Here is a 23,785-nt window from a genome sequence, read left to right as displayed (position 1 = left end):
TATATGATTTCAATTTAGCCCTTCTAGCTAAACAGCTATGGCGTCTTATTCAGTACCCCAATTCACTCCTGGCTCGAGTCCTGCGAGGGAGATATTATAGGCAATCAGACCCCCTAGAGGATCATAAGGTCTACTCCCCGTCTTATGGATGGCGAAGTATTCTGGCTGCAAAACCATATCTAATGATGGGACTACGAACGAAGATAGGTTTGGGCCTAAATACGAGAGCCTGGAGCGAACCCTGGATCCCAGATACCAAGGCAAGACCTCCGAGAGCAGCTCCTCATATTGGATACCGGGACCCGGGGCTTCTTGTCTACCACTTCATCCGCCAGGATACAAAACAGTGGGATGCCCCCCTTTTGAGGTTCTTTTTCCATCCTGAGGATGTTCACCTCATTCTCGGGTTGAGACCTAGTCGACATAGAACCTTAGACGGATACGCCTGGAACCATTCGAAATCAGGTCTATACTCAGTAAAATCAGGATACGACTTAATTAGAAGGATGAAGCTACTTCAAAACCCATAAAGTATTAGAGAACCAAGCATCAGAGCACTACAACGACAAGTTTGGAAGACCCGGGCTCCGGGGAAGATGAAACACTTCATGTGGCAAGCTCTATCAGGATGCGTGGCTACATGTCGCAACCTCACTTTCCGACACCTGGGTACTGACAAGAGCTGTCCTCGCTGTGGATCACCCGAAGAAACCATAAATCACCTTTTGTTTTTATGTCCCCCGGCATTACAAGTCTAGGTGTTATCGGACTTTCCGTCCCTTCCGGGCATCTTCCCGAGTATCTCTATTTTTCAAAATATGAATTTTCTCTTTAGGGAAACAAAAGAGTTAGACATGCCGGATCCACATAAGGATGTTTATCCGTGGATCCTGTGGTTCATCTGGAAAGCTAGAAACGACAAAATCTTCAACGGGAGAGAAACCTCCCCTAAAGATACGGCGCTTCATGCTAAGGTGGAAGCGAAAAGCTGGAGGATCGCCAACCAACCCGAAGACAAGGGAAATAGCATAGACGGGGTTTTGGATTGCCAAACTCCTCAAATACCTACCATCAAGGGCATGCGGATTTCGACTTGCTGGATTGATGCCTCGTGGATCAGGCACAGTCCAGTTAGTGGTCTCGGTTGGATTTTCAAAGATGGTGGGGGAAAGGAAGTATATGGACAACAAGGATGTCAAAGAAGTTTATCCGCACTTCACGCTGAGATGAATTGTCTACTGTGGGCCATGTCTTGCCTAAGTGAGAGACATATGCGCTCAGTTCACTTTCTGACTGACTGCTCAGAGCTAGTGTATATGACGGATTTCCCCTCTGACTGGCCCTCCTTTTCGGCTGAAATTGATACTTTCTGCACCCTTCGCGAGAACTTTTTGGAATTCATTCTATCCCACATTCCCCGAAATAAAAACCTCCATGCAGATAGTCTTGCGAAAGGAGCCCGAGCAAGAGGATATTTATTCACCCACATCGATCATAACGAGTCGGTTGAGGACGATTTCCTTAATCAACCTCAACCTGGCCAACAGTGATGTAACAGTTGGGTAGACGACCAAAAAAAAAAAGCCCAGCCACAATCTTCTTCATTCCCGTTTGGAAATATGAACAATGCGTTAAGCGATCTGGTCGAGACAAAGCACGAGCAGAACGGTTTTTGGTGAGGGTCAGTGAAACTTCCAGCTAGAAGTATAAAAATCACCTCAATTTCTCCTAGATAAACACAAAATTTGGGAATCAAGAAAATCCGGTGTAACTGAAAACCATTTTAAAGGAATATACTGAATAGAATGAATGCAAATAAATAGAATGAAGATGAATGGAATAGAATGAAAAATTATGAATTGAAAATTGAGTATTCCACTCATTCCTCTACATTTACGATGCTGAATGTTTTTACAAAGAGATTTTTTTTCTTTTCACGTATTCAGTAAAATTTTGCTGAATCTTTTATGAATGTTATTCCGTAACAACTGGTGATATTTTACTGAATTAAATGGAATAACCCATTCCACATGAATTCAGAAAAATAGACACCCAGTTGCAGCCATCATGTAATCAAGTTTATCCTCAGCAACTTATAACCATGGACAAATAATTCCAGCCTAGGCCGTTCAATAAAGGTATGACTTCTTATAGCCAATGAAACCAATCAAGATCTCAACAAAATTTGTTTAACAACCATCATCATGTTTTGCACCGCTTTTATAGGAGAATAAGCTAGAAATAATGATGTAATACAAAACATGTTTAAATCCATACTCCATGGAGATTCATATTCAAATCGATGGAGCGAATAACACCCTCTTCAAAAGAAGAGTCAAGGAATCAACTTTAGTTAGTATATTCTTTATTGTAAATAACATTAATGACTCTTGAGATTCATGAAAGAGTAAACATAAGTCTCATTACTTTTGTCTCTCCAACTACTTCTTCTCATCAGCAATATCACTTGGAAGATCTTCCCCGGAAGGTATTTTTCCGGGATAGTTGGTCACTGGAGGATCAGAACTGTTCATGCTGCATTTCAACAAGCACAGAGAAAGATATGACATTAAGACTTCGTGAATGTATCAAATGCGCAAACGCTTTTTGATTAAACAAACTTACCATTTATCCACCAGAACAACCGAACGGAGCTCACAGTTAGCAAAACTGCAGCAATAAGAAGAATTTGAGATATTGAGAACACAAACTATAAAGAAAAAAAATGATCAAAGAGGAGAAAAGAGCTAGCTTACTGTGAAGAAATCTCGCTCTTCACAGCGGGATCACAATCGTTTCCAAACGAGTTTAATGTTTGATACAAGAATCCGCTATGAGTAACAACCGCAATCTCCTTTTCTTTCCTTGTACTCAACCTATATACAGAAAATTACTCAGTATGTCAAAACAATCATCAAGAACATAGAGATGCTAATAACAAACATCAAGCAAATATTCACCAGTTCATGAATCTCACGCCTCTGGCAGCAATATCTTTGTTCTCCTCTCTGATGTCAGGCTTCCACAAAACATCTTCGTCAGTTTCTATCTGTATACACAATATAAGAAACTGTGAAAAACAAAGAAAATAACAAGGCCGATCCAAAATGAAACAAAATGGTTAGGTACTTGCCAATGAAAAATCAACCGCAGGGAATAACTCGCGGTACTTGGTGATACTGCTTCTTCTGTCACAAGGATGAACACCCTGAAACCAAAACAAGAACACTTCAAAAACTTGTACTCTCAAGAAACTGCAATCAAGTCAAAAAGGTGAAGAGTAAACATACCAAATGTTCTCGGCAAGATTCAACCGCAATAAAAGGTGGGCAATTTAAGCTTGGTATAGCAGGACGATCGCTGTTCCCTGCACCTGCCTTCATAAGCGGAGTTGCATCAACACCATCTCGGTAACTTTCCCCTCCAAAAGTTCCAACCGCAGTTTGCAAAGTCCTGAAACAATACAAATTCATATACAGTACTCTCAAAGGAACTAAACAACATAACCATATTCACTCTTGATGATTTGTCTTAACTATATTCCAATCATGAAAATGCAACTGCTTTCAAAGGAGCTAAACAACATAACATAAACCACTAAGCATATTCACTCTAAATGACTTGTCTTAAGAAAGAATCCAATCATGAAAATGCCATCAAGATCATATCAATAACAAAACAAGAAAACGAGTATATTACCTGAGCAGAGGCGACACAACGACTAACTCAATTCTATTGGAGATCCCACTTGCCTTAACATGCTTGCGTAGATTATCAACCTACAATAACAAAACCCACATTACTTCCCTTTTGCAAAAGATCATTCTTTTTATGCAAAATCCGAGTAAGAGAAGGCTAAAAAAGAAATATAGAGTACCTGTTGCCATCCGAGAGGTGTAAGATGTGCATCAAAGAGATCCTCAGATAAGTAAGCATCATGGTTCTTCTCTCCTGCTACATTGTGAATCCCTTGAGCATGCCTCACCTAAAAACCCCACAAGAGCTCAAATCAGAATATGAGAAACAGAGAGCCAAATCAAGAAACAAGGAAAAAGAGAACAACGAACCAGATGTATGGTTTTGCAACGATGCAGAGGGTAAAGGCCTTGACTTGGTTTAGCCTCCATATCTAATTTTCGGTTCATCCACCAAAACCATTCAAATTTACATCACCCATCAATAAAAATAAAATAAAAAGCAAAACCCATTTAGCCTTTTTTCCATAAAATTAACGATCTGATTCAGCGAAATCAAAAGATGGTGTTACTTGTTTGAAGAGTCCAGGACCAACCAAAACTACACATGAAATTCCAGATTCCGACAGGCGACAACTATGTTATGAGATCGTAACAAAAAGAGAGAGAGAGAGAGAGAGAGAGAGAGAGAGAGAGAGAGAGAGAGAGAGAGAGAGAGAGAGAGAGAGAGAGAGTTACCGTGAGAAGGAATAGAGTTGCAACGATGAAGAGAGAGGGTACGAAGCGAAGGAAGAGGAGAAACAGAGGAAATGGAAATGGAATGGGAAAATGAGAGAATAGAGTTCATTGGTAAAGTTAAATATATAATATTGGGAGTCGCAAACTGTGTTAGATCCGTGTCTCCTGCTTTTTCTGCTTTCCAATTTTTTTGCTTAACTTTCGACTTTTGGAATATTCCGTGAATTGATTTGGCACCTTTTGTCGTGTTTCTGTTTGACGTGAACTAACATAGGATAAAGGACGAGTGCTTGAGGTTAATGTTAATGGTTGATTAATTTATTAAATTTTTAACATTTAAGATGTTAAAATTAAAAAAAAAAAATCATATACAGTACTAGACTTGTCCTTTTCTTTTGGTTTAAGTACATTATACATTGATCAGAAAAATCAATATTACATAACTACAACACTAGAAATTTATCAGAAAAATCAATATTATAACGAAAACACTGTTCATCAGTTGGATTCCGATATACCCTGTGACTTTAGAGAACGCATTAATTAGAAAACTCAAACTTGATGAGGTAAATAGATAAGACATATCAAAGCAAAGATTTGTCACTGAATCTGAAAGTAAAAACATTTGTCAAAACAAAGGATTAAAGGAAACATAACATTCCTAGTTGGGTATGGTAGTCTTCCATCCAAGGGAAACCTGTGTGCTCACCAAGTTTCATAATTTCTTCAACGGATCCTTGTTGCTGATTCTGATATGGATCGTAAAATTCATCCTGAGACACAATCGAATAACAACATTGTTTGCTAATACTAATCATGATTTTAAATACATAGATTTTTTGTTGATCACAAACACAAACCTGATTCATAACCGGAGTATATACTTCTTGGTTACTTGCAAGAGAATTATCATGCCCTAGTCTCTGGTTTTCAGCCACAGCCGGTGGTGCCATGACCGCGGTCATAAGGGTTGGTGCCATAGCCATTGAAGAAGATTCACCGATTTCAAAATGCGGATTGTTTAGTGTTACGTTTTTGTGATGATGAGATATTGATCAATATAACTACACAAGCCATGACGATCATTGTCTTGCATACACAAACCTTCCATGTTCCCACCAAGAAACCCGAACATGAGCTCCCTCATGTAACCCTCCTTGTTTTCCTGAGCAAGTTTTTGACTCTTCTTCTTGACTTTTGCGATTTCTCGACTGAGAAATCCTTCCTGATTCACCGATCTACATGTCTTCTCCATCTCTGTCAACATTTCAAACTTCTTGATTACGTTAACCACCCCTGAGTTTGATGGCCATACCTCTGGATTTGAGTTGAATGGATCGTAAATGACTGCACATGCATCAACATTGCAAATAGTCTTGAGCTGATCGAGTTTCTTCATCAATCCTTTCTTCCTATGCTTGAATGATGCTTTTCTCACCGTGCCATCGGAAATGTAAGCTAGGTTTAACTTCTTCTTCCCCATGACGATATTGAATGATTTTTTTTTTTTGTTTTCTATGGTTATGTTTTGTTTATGGTAAAATCAAATGTTTATATATAGTAGTGAAAGGGTCCACATGATTTGTTGTGTCTTTGCTGGCTAACTTAACTAGAAATGTTAAGTATTGAATTAGTAGAGATTTTTAATTAATTATATTAATTAGCTAATGCTTCATGGCATGCTACAAGATAACTATTAGTTTATTGGTTACGACAGGTGTTAGCTGTGAAGTTTATCTTCACATTGTAAGGCTATATATGTATTTATCAAAAAGTCACTGTCAAAATCACCAAATATCAAATATTTGATTGGTGCTTACATTTTTTTTCTTTCATATTATTCATTAATTGGTTTCTCATTTAAAAAAAAAATCAGATGCTATTACTAATCGTTGTTAAATATAATGTTGAATATGTTACCATGTGTTATATTCAAATAATCGAAACTACAATGTGGTGGTACTATCTTAGTAGTAAAATATGCATCAAAAAGGTTCACCCTGTATCACATGAACCGATCTGACTCATGGAGTATTGGCTAAACTTTTTTGTTGCATTTAGTACCAACTCATGTTGATTCAATTGACTAAATAGTTCACATGGTAACATTTTTTCAGATATGTTACATCTCAAAGCGAGGAGTTAACAATAATAAATCCCATAATTTTCATTTTTATGTTTCCCATTGTATTTGCCAAGCTCTTCACTTTGATAACTCTGCTTCAGCTTTCAAAATTAATGATAAAATCTAGAAAGAAAGGAACAAAAAGACAATCAAAACAACAGAAATCAAACAGAATTATCCAATACAAATTTCATCAAAAACAGAAGAACAAAATTGATACACGACAAAGGCACATTCTTGACAATCAGAAGAACAAAAGCAGAATAAGCAGATGAAATATTTCGTTAAACTAAAAAAGTAAACCAAAGATAGTTAGAGAGATGAGACACTATTTAAAGAAGACGAAAAAAAACATTTCTCTATGCCGCATGAACCAAAGTTTATACTTTATACATTATACAAATGTGTAACGGTACTTAGATCAATACCGTTACACTCTTGAGTCTATGAAGCAAAAAACATGCAACAAAGCTCGCTTAGCTTCACAACACTTACACTTAAGACGATAAGAAATGTTAGCCAAAGAAACCGTCTCTTGTACACAAATTAAATGAATCATATAGATCCCAACTTTGAGGATCTATGCAATTTACTCGGGTTTTGCGGGGAAGCTAGTTCGATGTAATCTTATCTGTCAAAAGAGAATGAACATCTTCTTCTTACCATTTTACTTTTGTTGTCCCGTCATCGCCTTGAGCTTCTCCTCCAAAATGTCCTTCTCGAGACCGTACATTCTGTTCAACGCATGCATATTCTCAAGGGTCTCGCTCAGCGTTCTACTGTCACTCCCGTCACACCTCAAATGCTGCATTGGACCGTGCAAGAATCTGTTCACAATACCTCGGCTTAAGTCATCAACAGCTCTCGTCGTTTTCTTGTTGAGGTCATCTCCCATTTTGGACAAGCACTTCTCAAGCTCTGCCATTCTGATTCTCTCTGCATAAGCTCTTAGTTTCTTGATCGTAGGAACCGTCTCCAGTGAATCCCTCCATGCTTCAAACTGGTTGGATTCTTCTGCGATTATGGTCTGAGCTTCCATTGCTTTCCTCAACCTGTCTTCTTTATTGGCAGCAACTACTTCCTTGAGGTCGTCCACATTGTAAACCCGTGCGGTTTCTACTTCATTGAGACAAGACCCGACATTTCTCGGGACAGAGATGTCAACAAAAAGCCTCACTCCTCCAATCTCTGGACAAGCTGGAGGGAGATTCTCTGCATGCTCCTTGAAGAACAATGGCGTCTCAGAGGCTGTGCTGGTGAAAACTACATCCGCTTCTGCAGCAGAAGCTAGCATCTCATCAAGAGGTCGATATACAATCTCAGCACCCGGCATCTCCTCACGGATAGCTATAACTCTCTCTTCACTTCTGTTGACCACCACCATTCTTGTGCAACCCTTGGCTACCAAATGCTTTATCACAAGCTTTCCCATTTTCCCTGCGCCGATGATCAACATCCTAGCTGATGTGTGTGAAGATTCCGGAAGCTTCATCAGAGCAAGCTCGACAGCGGCTGAGCTGACCGAAACAGCCCCAGCTGCGATGTTTGTCTCTGTTCTGACACGCTTCCCAACGGTTATCGCGTGTTTAAATAGCCCGCTGATATTCCTCCCGAATCCATTCACTCCTTGACCAACTTTTACGACTTGTTTCACCTGCGCAAGGATCTGACCTTCTCCTAGGACAAGAGAGTCGAGACCAGCTGAGACTTCGAATATATGCTGCGTAGCGTCCTTGTTGTACAGCAGAAAACGGTGCTGACAAATCTCTGATACTGGTATCCCACTCGTCTGAGAAAAGAAACAGGATCTGTTAACACATCCGTGATAAATACTTATAGTATATAAACAGATTGAATACAAATCTCACAACAGGTGTTATGATCGATCTTAAGTAGACATCGTACAATTAAACACGCTATTTCTTTATTTGCAACCACAAAAAAACTTCAATTTCCGACGGTTTGAGCTAGCAAAGACCACTCTAACGTCTTCTAACGCATTAGTCACACGCACAAAACAAAAGTAAAAGAGGCACCTTTGACATCCATTCAGTCACTTCTTTAACGCCACGGTGCTGAGAGAGAGCCAAAACATATATCTCCATACGGTTACAGGTACTGAGTACAGCAGCTTCTTCGATATGATTCAAACCGCACAATTCTCCAATAGCTCGTGGCCACTCAGCTTCTGGAATAGCAAGCTTCTCACGCATCTCAACAGGAGCTGTGTGAATGCTAAGTCCAATCACCACAATGCTGCTTCTTTCCTTTGTATATCCTGAATAACCACACAAAGAGAGTTAGAACAGCAAAATTAATGACAAAACCGGCTTCACTATACTTACAATGTCACTCACATCATTCAAAGGCTCAAACTTGAGAAATGAATTTTTAACCCACAAAAATATCCAAACTTGATAAATGAAATTTGACCCACAAAGATTCAAACTTGAGTAGCTAATTCAAAACATTCTGAATCAAAGAAAACTAATCCACAAAATTGGAATCAGAGCGTCAACAAAAACCCAGAAAAGAGAGAAAGGGATAAGAAATCTTACTATCAGCTGCAGAGTTCTTGAGTTGTTCGAGAGCAGAGATGCTTGCTGCATTGGGCGCAGAATCAGACGCAGAAAGCTCGCAACGTGCTCTTTGGATCAGACCACGCCTGGTTCTATTGTTCCTCGGAGAAGAACGAACACAATTGAGACCCAATGGCGTCTGCGAAGGAGAAGACGAAGAAGAGGAAGACAGATTATGGTGATTTAATAAAGTTTCGAGCTTTGGGCAACCAACGAAGGCACTCGAAACCGCCATAGAATCCCAATCTCAATCTCGCTTTTCCCTCTTTGTCTACAAAAACCCAAAACCTAGAGATCAGGAATCGAGCAGAGAGACAGAGAGGGATGGGTGTGCGATGTGGAAGAAGGAGATCGTTGAAAATATGAGTGGGGTTGAAAAAATCAAATGGAGAAGGTGGGTGATTCTGGGTCGGGTTAAACTTGTTCGGGTCGCAATTGGGGATTATGATTGGATAAAAATCTTAAAAGAGATGTGTATTGAAAATGATGAGAGTTTTGAGATTTTGATAAAATTTGATTGGCGGGTGGAGAACACGTTTTATCCACACTCGATTTATTTGGTGGCGTTTGTTCTTCCACGGCAACTTTTTATTTATTTAATGATTTTCTAACACACTTGTGACTCCTATGAGATCAAATAATTTTTTCTTATTTTTATAACGAGGAAATAGATTGAAAAAAATATGTGCATGGAAATGATTCGGATATCTGAAGGAATCTATGTCAATTTAGGAGAACCATATGTATCGAGCATTATCAAAACAAAATGTTGAACATTTGTGAGGTCTCACCTAGGAGTGACTAATTTCGCAAAACCAAAACCAAACCAGAGTAATATACAATAACCGTATAAATATTCATTTTGTAGAAACTATATGATGGGGATATGGTTCGACTATAAATTTTTTAAACCGATTAAACCAAAAATATTTGATTAATAGTACTGTTGTAGCATAGAAGTAAACTAGTATACATTGTATGCAAATTATCTATATTATTATTATTATTTAAGTAAGTATTTTAAAAATAAATTTTATTTTGTAAATTATTATATTTCTCCAATAAATAACAAATAACTAGGTGTTTGATAAACTGAAGCAAACCAAAAAAAATAAACATCATCTAAAATTAACGACAAAAATGTTTACTAAATAAGTATATTGAACTTACAATCAATTGAATTAAGACAAAAACAAGTTCTACTTCTCCACATAATTATTTTTCATATTATTTATTTTCCTCTTATTTATCTTTTAATTTTTATTCTTTATCGTTTTTTCCTTATATTTTTCATCTTTTTCTATCTTATTTCTCATTCTTTTCTCACGTCTTCTTCTTAGTTTTCTTTTGTTTCCTTTTATTTTTTTACTTCTTATTCTTTAAGTTTTTTCTCTACATCTTTTTCTCATCTTCTACTTCGTCTTCATCGTTTTTGTCTTCTTCATTCTCTCTGACCTTTTATTCTTCTTATTTTCCTTCATCTTTTATATCAAACAAATACATGTACTTGAAAACTTTATCTCTCTCTCTTTCCCCCTCCATGCATCCCTTCTTATCATTCTCACTTTCCCTCTCTCTCTTTCAATAATTCTCTCTCATTCTCTCCTTCCCCTCTCGTCCTAAATTGTATATATCATACAATTTAAATAACTACATGTAAAGTAAGAAATATTTTAAATATAAAAAATAAGAACACTGAAAATACAAACTAACATGGATTTAATATCATGTATCTATAAGGTTTAACTCTCTTTACCATTTCTCTTTCTCTTTCTATCTCTCTTTATTTCTCCCTCACACTCTCTTTATGTCCATCTACATGTCTCCGAAGCTTCTACATGTCCCTGAAAACTTTAACTCAATTTCTCTATATCTCTGTTTTTCTCCAAATTCATCATCCACTTCCCCTTCTTATTCTAATATTTTTTTCTTGTCATAATTTTTTTTATTATGATTTTTTTTTCTTTTTTCGGTCTTGTTCTTCTTCTTTTCTTTCTTCTTTATCATCAACGTCAATTTTCTTATTCCTTATCTTTTTTTCCTCTTCATCATCGTCTACAACTTCTATTTCATTTCACTCTTCTAATTTTTCTTCCTCTTTGTTTTGTTCTACTCTTCTTCATATTCTTTATCTTTTGGTTAGTTCTTCTTCGTATTTTTCTTATTTTTATTTTGTGGTTTTTATTCGTACCAACTATAATATCGGTGGCTCATAACCAAAATCAGTTGCTAGGGCCGACTTTGATATCAATGGTCCATAAACAAAATCGCTAGCCCATAATCGAGAAAAAATTGTCACGGGTATTTACACGTACGATTAACGATCGACCTATCAGAACTAATTAAAACGTCACATATTTTTTATAATAATGACACGTTGGACAATCACCGTGGAGATGACACATCAGATTTTTGACCTCACAAACAATAGTATAGATAGATAATTAAAAATAGGAAAAAATATAATTATCTTTCAAACTATTGAAAACAATAGTCTTTGTTTCTCATTTAATAATGTATATGTACTATTTAATTTCTGAATAAAAAAGTTATTTTCTTTTATTTTTCATTTTAATTGATATTATATAATATAGTCAATTAAAAAATATGAAAAATAAATATTTTCTCAACTGAAAAATGTGAAAAATTAAGATTAAAATATATGATATTAAAAAGTGGTGAAATTGTTTTTAATATAATTTTATATATGTATATATATAAATGATTTTTTAACTATTTTTATCAAAAAATTGAAATGAAAAAATTGATTTTTATTTTTTAAAAAAATCTTCGTGGTTGAATGAGAATCATTAAATGGTGCATATTAAAATTAATATTTTTAAGATTATATTTTAATGAGTGATTTACACTCAAAGGCACTTTTTCCACTTTTTCTTACAAAAAAAGCACTTCTAATAGTTAGAAGGGACTTTTTTTCTTCTTTTTAAATTTCACATCAAAATAATACAAAATTGCCCCTCGTGTTCACAATAACTGTGGATACGAGTTCGTAGATACTGGTTTAACCCCAGATTTTAAAAATAATAATTTTTCCCCTTTCTGTTTTGTTTTGTATTTTTCTGTGTCGTGAAATATATAAAATAATTTTTTTTGTTAGAATGAATTCTAATTTTATTTTGTCATTGTTTTAAGACCCATTATGCTATACTTTATTTATCAAACAAAAAACTTTTCAAACAACCTTATAAAAAATTCAAAAAAAAACAGGAATCTACTTAGATATCCATTCACAAAATATGATGTGTATGATGCATGATGGACATATAACATGGACACGATTGTGTGGATATGTTTTCAGTCATATATTTGACATGAATATGCATTTTACATTGTCCATAATATATCCACATTATCATGTCCATGTTATTGACAATGTAAAATGTATATCCACGTCGAATATATGAATGAAATCATATGAATGAAATCATATCCACGCAATCATGTCCAAGTTATATGTTCATCATGCATCATGTGAATAGATTATAGACGATGTAAAATGTATATTCATGTCGAATATATCAATGAAAACATATCCACACAATCATGTCCATATTGTAGACAATGTAAAATGTATATTCACGTCGAAAATATCAATTAAAACTAATCCACGCTATCATGTCCATGTTTTATGTCCATCATGTATCATCCATATCGTATTTGTGAATGGATATCTAACTACACTTGTGTTTTTAAAATTTTTTGTTATAAATGTTTTTTGAAAAAATTCTTGTTTAATAAATAAACTAGAGTATAATAGATCTTAAAATAATGAGAAAATAAAATTATGATTCATTCTAACAAAAAAATTATTTTCAATCTTTCACAATATAGAAAAATACAAAACAAAACAGATTGGGAAAAAATTTAATGTTTTTAAAAATCTGGGTGTAATCGGGTATCCACTCATTTGCATCCACCGTTCTCACGAACACGGAGGACAATTTTTAGGGTGTTCGTTTTACTGAGGGGCAAAAATGTCCTAAAATTTTTGAAAACAAAGAAAAGTCACCTAATAGCAAGAAGTACCTTTTACTGTAATATGAGTTGTAAAAAGTGTCTTTGAATGTAAATATCTCTATTTTAATCCAGCGCAAAACGGGTTAAGTAAATGGAATAGTCCGATATGAACAGATTATGATTCTAACTTTTTAAATATCTACAAAAACAAGTTCTCAACTAAGATTATTAGTTTTTAAAAGAGTTGGTATACTAAATTTACTAAATGTTATGATTTTTAATTAAATATAATTTGTTGTATTTTTATTTTAAGTATATATCAAACCTAAGTTTGAAAAATATTATACTCTTTTATAAATAGTTAAACATGATAAAACTGATTGTTATAGTTCGCGGTGCGATCATAAAACTCAGTTATTAAGATGTGCAAATGATTACAATATTATAAACTTTGTGTGGGTTAGCTTTAATTATATTTTAGTCCGCTGTGAATAGGTTAAATAAAAAAACTTACTCCACTGTAACTGCATTACTTATATCATTAGTTAAAGATCTTATAAATTTTTAGCCAACAATAAATTAAATTTCTATTTGAAAGATTTAATTGAGTGATGTTAGTTAAATGCATACTTATATATACCGATAAATTTTATAAACCAAAATTTTGAAATTAATTTTAAAAATAATATTTAAGTTATTATAATCCCGATTATTATACGGATTAATTCCTAGTATAATACAATCAATAATGTGTATCATATCAACCAATCAGTTTCTTTACTAGTATCATACCTTCATTTTTCTGAGAGCATGTGCAACAGAGTCTTTAACCCAGTTTCTTAAGACGTTTTGTAATAAAATTAAATAAAAAATAGTTTAAACTAAGAAATGTCTCTTAATTAAGAGACATAAGAAACGTTTTTTAGCGGACAGGTGTCAACATTTTACAGGTTCTTCGTTTTTTTTTCTCTCTCTAGCATACATGTGTCAAAAAGATTCTTTAAGAAATTATATGGATTTTTACCATTGGACCTACAAAAATGAGAGTTTCTTATATAGATCTCTTAACCTAGTTTAATATTATAAAAATATATAAGAAACCCAAATGGATCTCTAGCGTTGCACATGTTCTAAGCAATTTCCATCTCTAGGAACTCATCACCTCTTATGTTGTTATTTTTCTATCTATAACACATTTTCATTGGAATAGCGGAATATTTGTTTTTAAAATTAGCACAGAATAAATAAAAACATAACATTGAAAAATTTGGAGGATGGTATTATTTGAAATTTTTTCAAAATCTTTGAGAAAGAAAATTGTTCTCTTTGCTATTATATTATTCACGCTCTTCCAGAGAAAGAGAAATGAAGAGTCATATACATATGTTAAAAATTACATGTATTACATTGAGAACGTAACTATACATATATATAGATATATATATATATAGATAGATAGCACAAGACGTATTAACAAGTGTGTTTGTGTGCCTCAGGCCTTCAAGATATATACATAATTTTGACCCAAAAAAGTGAAACCCTAAACTGAAAATAGCTTTTAAGACAAGGAAATGAAGGCTTGAGCAGTTCTAGCGACCTTGATGAAAACATCTTCGAGAGTTGTGTCGGCGAGTCCCCAAGCAAAGACTGTGAAGTTGGATTTGGCCTTTTCTACAGCTCGAAACACCTCAGAAATCCTAACCTCTTGCTTTGGGAGCTCGAATTTCTGTGTACCAGCGAGATGATATATCTTTTTGGCGTTGGGAGAGACAGTTTCAACTAATCTCTCAACCTCTTCCTCATGTTTTGAGGATGTTGTCATCGTGAACACATACGATCCACCGTATCTGCTCTTTAGCTCCTTGGAGTTTCCTATGCATTGCAAGCCTCCGTCCACAAATATCCCTAGTCTATCGCATAGAAATTCTGCTTCTTCCATCGAGTGAGCTGAAAAATTTAGTCTTAATTAGTTTAAGATTAAGTCTAATATAGGAGACACACGCTTAATCATATTCCATATACTGTAAGTTGAGAATGTAAAAGTAATTCGATGTATACTTGTGAGGATTATCGCAGTGTTTTGTTTTGCACGCTTAATCACATTCCATAAGTTCTTCCTCGAGGCTGGATCAAGTCCTGTGCTTGGCTCATCCAAATAAACCACCTATTTTAGAGAATAATTAATCACCTGAGCCATCACTGCTTGAGAAAAATGACACAATTAACAAGAATGTACGTACCTTAGGGTTCCCGATAAGCGATATGGCCACACTAAGTCGCCTTTTCATACCTCCGCTGTAATTTCCAGCAGGTTTGTCAGCAACTCCTCCATCAAAAAGGCTGACGCTTTTGAGAGATTCTTCCACGGCCTTGAAATGATATCATGTATCCATAAAATTAACATTGGGTTCTGGAATTAAAAAAAAAAACACATATAAATATAGCAAGGTGATAAAGATACATACTTCCGTTAGATCAGAGCCCTTGATATTCTTGAGTCGACCGTAAAAGAGAAGATGTTCCCTGCCTGTTAACGTCTCCCAAAGCAGGCTGAAACCAAGGGAACGAGATAAGAAAAAACAGTGGTGTTCCTTTAATTGCTTGGTAATGGAAGAAAATGTAAGAAGAGGAAGTTACTCGTGCTGTGGGCATACGCCCATGCTCGTGTATACTTTGTTCATGTCGTTGCATATGTCCAACCCCTGAACCAAGGCTGTTCCTGATGAAGGTTTTAGGAGCCCCGTCATCTAACATCAATAAAATGTAGAGTACAAGATTGTAAAAGTTGACACTCTGAAACTTTTATGTGAGAATAAAATATATATTCACAATCGGGAGTTAGATGGAACATAAGTTGTATATAACGGATATAGGCGAATCCACTGATTTCTAATTGGTTAAACCCATATTTAACAATCTGTTTGGCGAAACTGACCATATTAATGAAAGAGGTTTTGCCGGCACCATTAGGACCAAGCATGCCAAAGCATTCTCCTGAAGGCACGTCAAGATACAACCCTCTTACTGCTAGTTTTGGCGGGTTACCATCTCTACCTGGATACACCTTCTTCAGGTTGTCACACACGATTGCATGCCCTGAGCTACCTTCATTCCTCAGTTTCTCAACTTTCTCCCTCTGATATTTGAAACAAAATAAACATGAAATGGCAAAACAAACATAAATTATAGATACAACTTAGACTTCTTTCATACCTCCTGAGTGACATCTAATTTGTCGATATCTATGGAGACTCTTTTAGAATCTAGCCTCTGCACAGTAGGCCTCCTTGGTAGGGAAGAAGATTTCTTGAAAGGTTTGCTCAAGAAAAATAAAGGGTGCTTCCCGGATGAGAAAACCTGATCGATATATACGGCCACGATGAGAACCAGAAACCACTCTATTGACATGATGCACAAAACTTCACCCATCCCACTATCGCTGAGATCTTCCCACTTTATCCCGTTTCCCCGTGAGGCATATTGCGAGAACTCATACAACCCACGGTATAGAGCAAAGCCAGGATACAACTCCAAGGCAACAATCCATTCTTCTGCAAACATATAAATATTGTATACTAAAATAAATAAACAGTAATTAATAAACATGATGAGCATTTGTTATTTTTAAGTTGTTGATTTTACCCGGGAATGATTGAGTTTCAAGCATCTTCTGGAACAGAAAGCTTCCCAAGAGCCCAGTTCCGTACACCAAGATGTAAGCAACGACTACAATTAATAAATAATATATAAATAGAGAGACCATTTAAGATTTTGAACACTGACATGTTCTTGAGCAGATTCAAGCACTGTGATGCTATTATTTATTACCTGTAACAGTCTTAACCTTTGAGAATATTGACGAAACAAGAAAGGCAAGAGCGATTTGCAGATTCAAATAGACAAAATAGAAAACGAACTGGATGCTATAGTCATTTAGCCGGAAGTACTTGAGTCCTATCACTGACCCAAAGATCACCAATGAAACAACATACAACATGGATATGGTAAGAAAATAGGCATAGGAAATCATCCAATATGGACCGTCGCCCAGGCCATGCATTTTCATTATAATTCTTAGACGCTCTTGTTTCTCATACACCAACTTTACATTGCCAGTTAGAGGATCATCCTTGTATGTTGAGTTATACCAGATGGTCACATTGAAGTTTTTCTTATCCGTACTCATGAGATCATATGCTAAGTCAAAGAAAATGGAGGACACATACAGTGAAGTGTGATCCTATGCAGAAGCTATATATATATGTAAAATGGTTGAAAATTCAAACCTGCAGCAATCTCATTTGTCATCCCAGCAGGGTTTCCCCTCCAACTACCTTTGAAGAGCTCATTATTGACCTCTTCAGAGTTATTTCGCCAGAGACACAATCCTTGAACACATTTCACGTCTGGAGTATATTTATTAGACACAAACCTCTTAGATCTTGGGTTATAATCGCTCAAGCTAAAGATACTACTTTTGACATCAACAAGTTAAAAGCAAAATACTTGTCTGGATTTTTCCGAGCGAGAGTGGCCAAGTCGAGTTTGCACTACACAGAGGTTGGATACTGTAGATGGGAAAATCTGAGGAAATCCCTGGATCTGCATAACTGTTTTCGCCTGCTGCTGCTGTTGAACCCTGAAGAAAGTCATATCTTTGAGTTAAACGAAAAAACAAAGAGATGAATGTAGACTCAAAAATATATACCTTAAAACTAAATACATACCAAGACATTATTGGCTAAAGTAGGCATGAGGTCGGAGGAATTAACCGTAAAAGACGTAGGGAAGATATTTGCCGATAAAGCTGGAAGAGAAACATGCACGCAGCTGGTAAGTTTCATAGCAACCGAACCAAAAAAAAAGAGAATTATAGAAATATCTTAAAATAGCTCAAAACTAGTTTTTATTCCAAACCTTGTACTTTAAGATTAAAATTCCACAAGTAATTATTGTGTGGAAATACTTGTTTACCTTAAAATAGTTACAAATAAAATTAAAACATTATGTGTGGGTTCTCTTTTTCTTATTAAATGTCTAGATTTTTCTTCTTGAAAAAAGGTTTTGTTGAAAAAAGGTTTTGTGCCATTTTAATATTATACATTTGTGCTATTATCGGAAATTAAAATTCATGTTGTTATGTTTGTAACAAAATGTTAAATGTACCTCTTCCAAGGGGCTGTTTATCGCCAGTGATAAGTATAGTTACAGGACAAGATCCTCCTGTTACTCTGCATGACTTGTCGGGGAGGTCCGAGTAGGAAAGAAAATCGGACTTAACAGAGCGGAGTTGAGGCTGTGGAACCTGCAACATCGGAGGCAACAACGGAGGGTTTGGGATGGGACAGATATCACCAGGCAAATTAGCAGCATTACTTTTACATTCATTAGCCAAATTAGAGATACTCTTCGTCAGGGCATCGAGCACTTGTTGAATCGCCAGCAGAATCAAGCAGAGGAAGAGTGGAACCAAGATGAGCCGAACATTCGTCCATATGTGTTTCCTCTACATTTAGAAGAATTATACAGCAAAACCATCCATAAAGTTACTCAATTTGACGGGAGGAAACAGAAACTTACGGAACAAGGCATACACATACCTGATAGGTTAAGTTCTTCCTAAGTAACGCATTGGCCTGTGTCCAAAAACTTGCCGGACGACTAGAATCCGCCATTTGATGAAGAAAGAATGAAGATTCGCTAGTTTTACTTGTTCGTCCCTTTCTCTTTGATTTATTATTAGTGTCCAAACATAAACGAGGTCCCAAATTAATACCCAAAAATAGAAATGAGGTCCCAATTTCACTCATTTTTCAACGTGGGAAAGAAGTTAAGTCCAACCCTCGAAAATTGGAAACAAAAAGACCGCCTGTCCTTTAACTCATTTTTTTGTTTTTCTATTAGTAGTAATATTCATTTAGGGTTCGTATACAACACTCGGCTTATATTATCATTAGAGATGTAAACAAATAAATATATTGCACTTTTCCTCCCCTAAAATATCATAAAAAGAAATTTTAAATAAAGAAAAATGGTTTTGCAAGGAGGCTTGCCGCTTCTCTACCAGCAGTTGAAGGCGTTGTTGAGGAAGAATCTGTTGCTCTCATGGCGGAACAAAAGAGCCACGTGTATTCAGCTCTTCTCTTCATTTTTCTTCATCCTTGTCATCTTCTGTATCGAGGAAGCAATGAAGGCCACCGACGCATCCTCGATGGCGTACAAGAATGTCACCGATCCCACGCTTCTTGTCTCACCGCCGATTCTTCCTTGTGAGGATAAGTTCTTCGTGAAGCTTCCTTGCTATGACTTCGTATGGAGTGGAAACCACAGTCGCCGCGTGACTGACATCGTCTCTGCTATCATGGCGAATAATCCAGGGAGACCAATCCCCAACAACAAGGTTTGGTTAGGTTTTATTTTTTTATTTTGTCATCTCTTGAGAATTGAAAATCGAAGAAGCCAATATGTGTGTGTCCGGTTTTGATATTGAGGTTCTTTTCTAAAAAAAATTAAATCTAAAATTTATTCAAGTAAAAAAAATAGTTTTACAATGAATGTATATTCAGGTTCAATCGTTCAAGGAGCTTGATGAGGTAGATTCGTGGCTTCTCTCACATCCTTTGCAAGTCCCAGGAGCTTTGCACTTTGTTGAAAGGAATGCTACAGTAATCAGCTATGGAGTTCAGACGAATTCTTCATCCGGGAAAAAACGCGGTCGTGTTGAAGACCCAACGTTTAAGTTCCTTGTTCCTCTTCAAATCGCTGCAGAGCGTGAGATAGCTAGGTCCTTGATTGGAGATCCAGATTTTGGTTGGGGTTTTGGATTTAAGGAATTTGCACGACCAGCTACTATAGGTGAAGCTACCTCTGCACTCAAACTTATGGGACCAGTCTTCTTTCTTGCTTTCTCCATGTTTGGTTTTGTTCTTCAACTCGGTTCTCTGGTTACCGAGAAAGAGCTAAAACTTCGGCAGGCAATGACCATGATGGGAGCTTTTGATACCGCTTACTGGTTATCATGGCTCATATGGGAAGGAATCCTTACCTTCCTCTCCTCACTCTTCTTAGTCCTCTTTGGAATCATGTTCCAGTTTGATTTTTTCTTGAACAACAGTTTTATTCTTGTCTTCCTACTATTCTTGCTTTTTCAGTTTAACATGGTAAAAATCCCCATTCTTAATTACTTTTTCTTGCTTTCGATCTGAGATATCCAAATACATAATTTTTTTTGTGTGTTTTGCATCTTACTTGTGGTGTTTCTAGATTGCCCTGGCATTCGTGCTGTCATCTTTTATTAGCAAATCATCTTCAGCTACAACTGTTGGTTTCCTTGTGTTTCTCATTGGTTTCATGACACAGGTTTGGCTCTCTTTCAGTTATAGCTGAAACTGGTCGTGATTTGTTACTTACTACTCACAATTGTAACTGCAGATTGTATCAGCTACGGGATTCCCTTATTCTAGCGCCTATGCAGTTTCTCGCCGGGTGATGTGGTCACTCTTTCCACCCAACACTTTTTCTGCGGGCCTTAAGCTTCTTCTTGATGCAACTTCAACTCCCGGTAGCTCTGGAATTAGTTGGAGTGAAAGAGCAGTATGTCAAGGGGGCAAGGCAGATTGCGTAATCTCAATTGTATGTGGACATTCGAAATAAATTTCATGAAATACTACTTGTCCATTATTATTTAACCATTAAAAATATACTACACTAGTAAGTATGGACCTAACTCACACGCAAAAGTTAGGTGAAAAGTGAAGGATTATCACACATTTATGTATATCTAAAAATCTCTTAAAGTTTCAATGTGGGACACATATCATTCTGATATCATTCTGATATATACCTTTCAAATTTTGGCAGAATATTATCTACCAGTGGCTTGTTGGGACATTCCTTTTCTGGTTTGTTCTGGCCATTTACTTTGACAATATTATTCCCAATGCATCGGGTGTAAGAAAACCTATCTTCTACTTTTTAACACCTGGTTTTTGGACTGGCAAAGGGGGGAACAAAGTAGAAGGTATTTCTCCTCCACTCCTAAACTGTCCTTTTTCTTATTGTTAGAACATGTAACTAAAACACTTTACAGAAGGTAGCATTTGTAGCTGTATTGGTTCGGTTCCACCCGTAGAGCATAAAACGCCAGAGGACCAAGATGTGCTTGAAGAGGAGACACTAGTTAAACAACAAGCACTGGATGGTATAGTCGATCCTAACATCGCTGTTCAGATACATGGTCTTTCAAAGACATATCCTGGAACAACAAAGCTTGGATGTTGCAAATGCATTAAAACATCCCCTTTTCATGCTGTAAAGGTATTTATTTCTGCTAAGGATACTACTAAAAGATATGCACTCAGCCACGGATTAACCACAGATTTTCTATGAAAAAGCAACAGAAAAACCATGGAAAAGCGATGGATAAAAATTAGTAAAACAAAGTTATAACACGATCTTTTTTCATGTGGCTATAGCTTTGTGGCTAATTTTCTGTGGCTGTTCCATGGTTTTTTTTTCGTAGTTTTATGTGGATTTTAATGGTTTTTTCGCGTTTAAAAAAGCCACAGAAAATGTATCCTTAATCTGTGGCTATACTCTTAATGGGAAAACAAAACAAAAAATAAAAATTATAATCTTCCGTGTTCAGTTTGTTGCGAAATCCTAATGCTCACCGTCTCTTGTGATTTCTAACATGAAGTGATTACAAAAAGTTCCATTTATTTTTTTTCGGCTAATTAGTTCATGCAATATGTTTAGGGTTTGTGGATGAATATCGCCAAAGATCAATTGTTTTGCCTTCTCGGACCAAATGGCGCAGGGAAAACAACTACCATCAGTTGTTTGACTGGCATAAATCCAGTTACTGGTGGGGATGGTAAGAATTTCTCACCTTTATTTTTTAAACATTATAACCATTCCAATTAACAGGATCTATTTGATTGACTTGAACAGCAATAATTTATGGAAATTCCATAAGAAGCTCTGTTGGTATCTCCAACATTCGTAAAATGATAGGAGTGTGTCCTCAGGTAGGTTAAATTCGTCCTCCATTGTCCTCTTACACAATGATTTGTTTGCTCTGCTATCTATTTCATCATCACTGTTTTTTGTTTTTTTTTTAAAAAAAAAAACAGTTTGATATCCTTTGGGATGCTTTGTCCAGTGAAGAGCACCTCCACCTCTTTGCTAGCATCAAAGGGTTGCCACCATCATCAATCAAATCAGTACGTCATCCTCCAATAATTTTGATTTTACTTCATTCATGTATTTCAAGAATGGTATCTGATGTGGAGTTCTTGCAAAGAATATACCTTTCCGTTCTATTTCTGGTTACAATTTTCTTTCCCTTATACAGATTACAGAGACGCTACTTGCAGATGTAAAACTTACAGGAGCGGCGAAAGTTAGAGCAGGAAGTTACAGTGGTGGAATGAAACGACGACTCAGTGTTGCAATTGCACTCATTGGTGATCCCAAGCTGGTCTTCCTAGATGAACCGGCATGTTGCTTCCTAGGTTCCTCTTTAAGATGTGTTTATATATATTGTCCACACAAATCGATTAAAGATGGTGTTTATACATAAATTGTAGACAACTGGCATGGACCCTATCACGAGGAGACATGTGTGGGACATTATACAAGATTCAAAGAAAGGCCGTGCCATCATACTGACTACGCATTCTATGGAGGAAGCTGATATTTTAAGTGATCGAATAGGGATCATGGCTAAGGGCAGGCTCCGCTGCATGGGGACCTCGATCAGATTAAAATCCCGCTTTGGCACGGGCTTTGTTGCTACAGTTAGCTTCACTGAAAGAAAAAAGGACAATAACATTGCTGATGGACCTTGGCACGAGCCATTGAAGAAATTCTTTAAAGAGGTACATACACTCAAAAAGTTTGTTTTTTGTTTATTTTAGGGACCACTTTAGGCAGTGCCTGACCAAAAAAAGAAAATATTATTTGCAGCATTTGAATGTTGAGCCAACAGAAGAAAACAAGGCGTACATGACTTTTGTTATCCCCCACGACAAAGAGAAACTTTTGACGGTAAGAATGTACAAGAAATCTCTAATAGTCACTTAGATCTTCATCTATGTTTGATTTTCAGCATTGTTTCTCCAAGAATAGGTGTTTTTCGAGGAACTACAAAACAGAGAATCTGAGTTTGGAATCTCGGACATCCAGCTCGGGCTTGCAACTCTTGAAGAAGTGTTTCTGAACATCGCAAGACGGGCAGAACTAGAAAGCGCAACCGCTGAAGGAACCATGGTCACTCTGGAGTTGGCATCAGGCATATCGCTAGAGGTAAATTAATATATATATATATATATATATTCAAATGCAGCGTTGAGAAATTCAAGTTATACGGCCAATGTACAGATACCTGTGGGAGCAAGATTTGTTGGGATCCCAGACACAGAAAACGCAGAGAATCCAAGTGGAATAATGGTGGAAGTGTACTGGCAACAAGACGGGTCGGGATCGATGTGCATCTCGGGACACTCATCGGAGATACGGGTCCCACAGAATGTTCCGATGACACGTCCCCCATCACCAAATGCATTAGGACGACATAAAGGGCTACCACAAGTTATTCGGGGTATCGTGATCGATTTATGAATATAACAATCATTATTTGCTTTATTCAGATTAGAGTTGTACTAAAA

At 36.3% G+C, this 23,785-nt stretch overlaps 4 protein-coding genes and 1 pseudogene across 7 annotated transcripts; 1 reads left to right on the top strand and 4 right to left on the bottom strand.

Moving 5' to 3' along the window:
- Positions 1-2,218: 2,218 nt before the first annotated feature.
- LOC18009647 (phosphoglycerate mutase-like protein 2) lies at positions 2,219-4,581 on the bottom strand. Of its 2 annotated transcripts, none has more exons than XM_006392249.2 (10): positions 4,434-4,581; positions 4,068-4,129; positions 3,878-3,985; positions 3,700-3,779; positions 3,291-3,453; positions 3,134-3,208; positions 2,961-3,049; positions 2,757-2,876; positions 2,626-2,670; positions 2,219-2,535 (listed from the first exon to the last, which is right to left on the bottom strand). In XM_006392249.2, exons 1-10 carry the CDS (start codon positions 4,540-4,542, stop codon positions 2,442-2,444), a joined length of 945 nt encoding a protein of 314 aa, XP_006392311.1. In that variant the 5' UTR covers positions 4,543-4,581; the 3' UTR covers positions 2,219-2,441. The 2 variants fall into 2 exon arrangements, with proteins under 2 accessions (XP_006392311.1, XP_006392312.1); XM_006392250.2 differs by lacking the exon at positions 4,434-4,581 and adding an exon at positions 4,268-4,323.
- A 493-nt stretch (positions 4,582-5,074) lies between these two features.
- LOC18009563 lies at positions 5,075-5,916 on the bottom strand (annotated as a pseudogene).
- A 980-nt stretch (positions 5,917-6,896) lies between these two features.
- On the bottom strand, positions 6,897-9,524 carry LOC18009722 (glutamyl-tRNA reductase 1, chloroplastic). The gene is made up of 3 exons (XM_006392247.2): positions 9,117-9,524; positions 8,595-8,836; positions 6,897-8,347 (listed from the first exon to the last, which is right to left on the bottom strand). Exons 1-3 carry the CDS (start codon positions 9,370-9,372, stop codon positions 7,226-7,228), a joined length of 1,620 nt encoding a protein of 539 aa, XP_006392309.1. The 5' UTR covers positions 9,373-9,524; the 3' UTR covers positions 6,897-7,225.
- Positions 9,525-14,673: 5,149 nt separating this feature from the next.
- Positions 14,674-18,790, bottom strand: LOC18009545 (ABC transporter A family member 12). Its single transcript, XM_024148147.1, has 14 exons — positions 18,716-18,790; positions 18,282-18,621; positions 17,843-17,922; positions 17,622-17,754; positions 17,402-17,521; positions 16,944-17,312; positions 16,758-16,841; positions 16,329-16,666; positions 16,051-16,251; positions 15,753-15,862; positions 15,581-15,665; positions 15,356-15,484; positions 15,174-15,279; positions 14,674-15,062 (listed from the first exon to the last, which is right to left on the bottom strand). Exons 1-14 carry the CDS (start codon positions 18,788-18,790, stop codon positions 14,674-14,676), a joined length of 2,559 nt encoding a protein of 852 aa, XP_024003915.1.
- A 356-nt stretch (positions 18,791-19,146) lies between these two features.
- LOC18009686 (ABC transporter A family member 11) lies at positions 19,147-23,785 on the top strand. Of its 3 annotated transcripts, none has more exons than XM_024148580.1 (14): positions 19,147-19,515; positions 19,682-20,275; positions 20,379-20,474; positions 20,547-20,747; positions 20,976-21,135; positions 21,208-21,431; positions 21,873-21,990; positions 22,068-22,144; positions 22,250-22,339; positions 22,471-22,614; positions 22,706-22,996; positions 23,085-23,165; positions 23,247-23,423; positions 23,499-23,785. In XM_024148580.1, the coding sequence occupies exons 1-14, from the start codon at positions 19,147-19,149 to the stop codon at positions 23,736-23,738; spliced, it is 2,862 nt and encodes a 953-aa protein (XP_024004348.1). In that variant the 3' UTR covers positions 23,739-23,785. The 3 variants fall into 3 exon arrangements, with proteins under 3 accessions (XP_024004348.1, XP_024004347.1, XP_024004349.1); XM_024148579.1 differs by having other exon boundaries at positions 21,205-21,431; XM_024148581.1 differs by having other exon boundaries at positions 21,205-21,431; positions 22,250-22,343; positions 22,478-22,614.

Source organism: Eutrema salsugineum, unplaced genomic scaffold (assembly GCF_000478725.1).
Source record: "Eutrema salsugineum unplaced genomic scaffold, Eutsalg1_0 scaffold_8, whole genome shotgun sequence".
In the NCBI taxonomy this organism is placed as follows: domain Eukaryota; kingdom Viridiplantae; phylum Streptophyta; class Magnoliopsida; order Brassicales; family Brassicaceae; genus Eutrema; species Eutrema salsugineum.
Note: the sequence above shows the minus strand (reverse complement) of the source record. Positions and strands in the feature narration are given on the sequence as shown.

Bases quoted from the DNA above. Each gene is read 5' to 3' on its own strand.
- LOC18009647 (XM_006392249.2), bottom strand. From the start codon at position 4,542: ATGAACTCTATTCTCTCATTTTCCCATTCCATTTCCATTTCCTCTGTT. The intron at 3,209-3,290 runs GTATGTTTACTC...TTTTGGTTTCAG, and splicing joins AATCTTGCCGAGAACATTTG to GGTGTTCATCCTTGTGACAG. The intron at 2,877-2,960 runs GTGAATATTTGC...TTCTGTATATAG, and splicing joins GGCGTGAGATTCATGAACTG to GTTGAGTACAAGGAAAGAAA.
- LOC18009722 (XM_006392247.2), bottom strand. From the start codon at position 9,372: ATGGCGGTTTCGAGTGCCTTCGTTGGTTGCCCAAAGCTCGAAACTTTA. The intron at 8,837-9,116 runs GTAAGATTTCTT...GTGGTTATTCAG, and splicing joins CAAGAACTCTGCAGCTGATA to GATATACAAAGGAAAGAAGC. The intron at 8,348-8,594 runs GTGCCTCTTTTA...TTCTTTTCTCAG, and splicing joins TGACTGAATGGATGTCAAAG to ACGAGTGGGATACCAGTATC.
- LOC18009545 (XM_024148147.1), bottom strand. From the start codon at position 18,790: ATGGCGGATTCTAGTCGTCCGGCAAGTTTTTGGACACAGGCCAATGCG. The intron at 17,313-17,401 runs GTTTGAATTTTC...TCTTTGACTTAG, and splicing joins GACAAATGAGATTGCTGCAG to CATATGATCTCATGAGTACG. The intron at 15,666-15,752 runs GTAACTTCCTCT...CCTTGGTTTCAG, and splicing joins GGCGTATGCCCACAGCACGA to CCTGCTTTGGGAGACGTTAA.
- LOC18009686 (XM_024148579.1), top strand. From the start codon at position 19,147: ATGGTTTTGCAAGGAGGCTTGCCGCTTCTCTACCAGCAGTTGAAGGCG. The intron at 21,136-21,204 runs GTATTTCTCCTC...AACACTTTACAG, and splicing joins AGGGGGGAACAAAGTAGAAG to AAGGTAGCATTTGTAGCTGT. The intron at 23,166-23,246 runs GTAAGAATGTAC...CTCCAAGAATAG, and splicing joins ACAAAGAGAAACTTTTGACG to GTGTTTTTCGAGGAACTACA.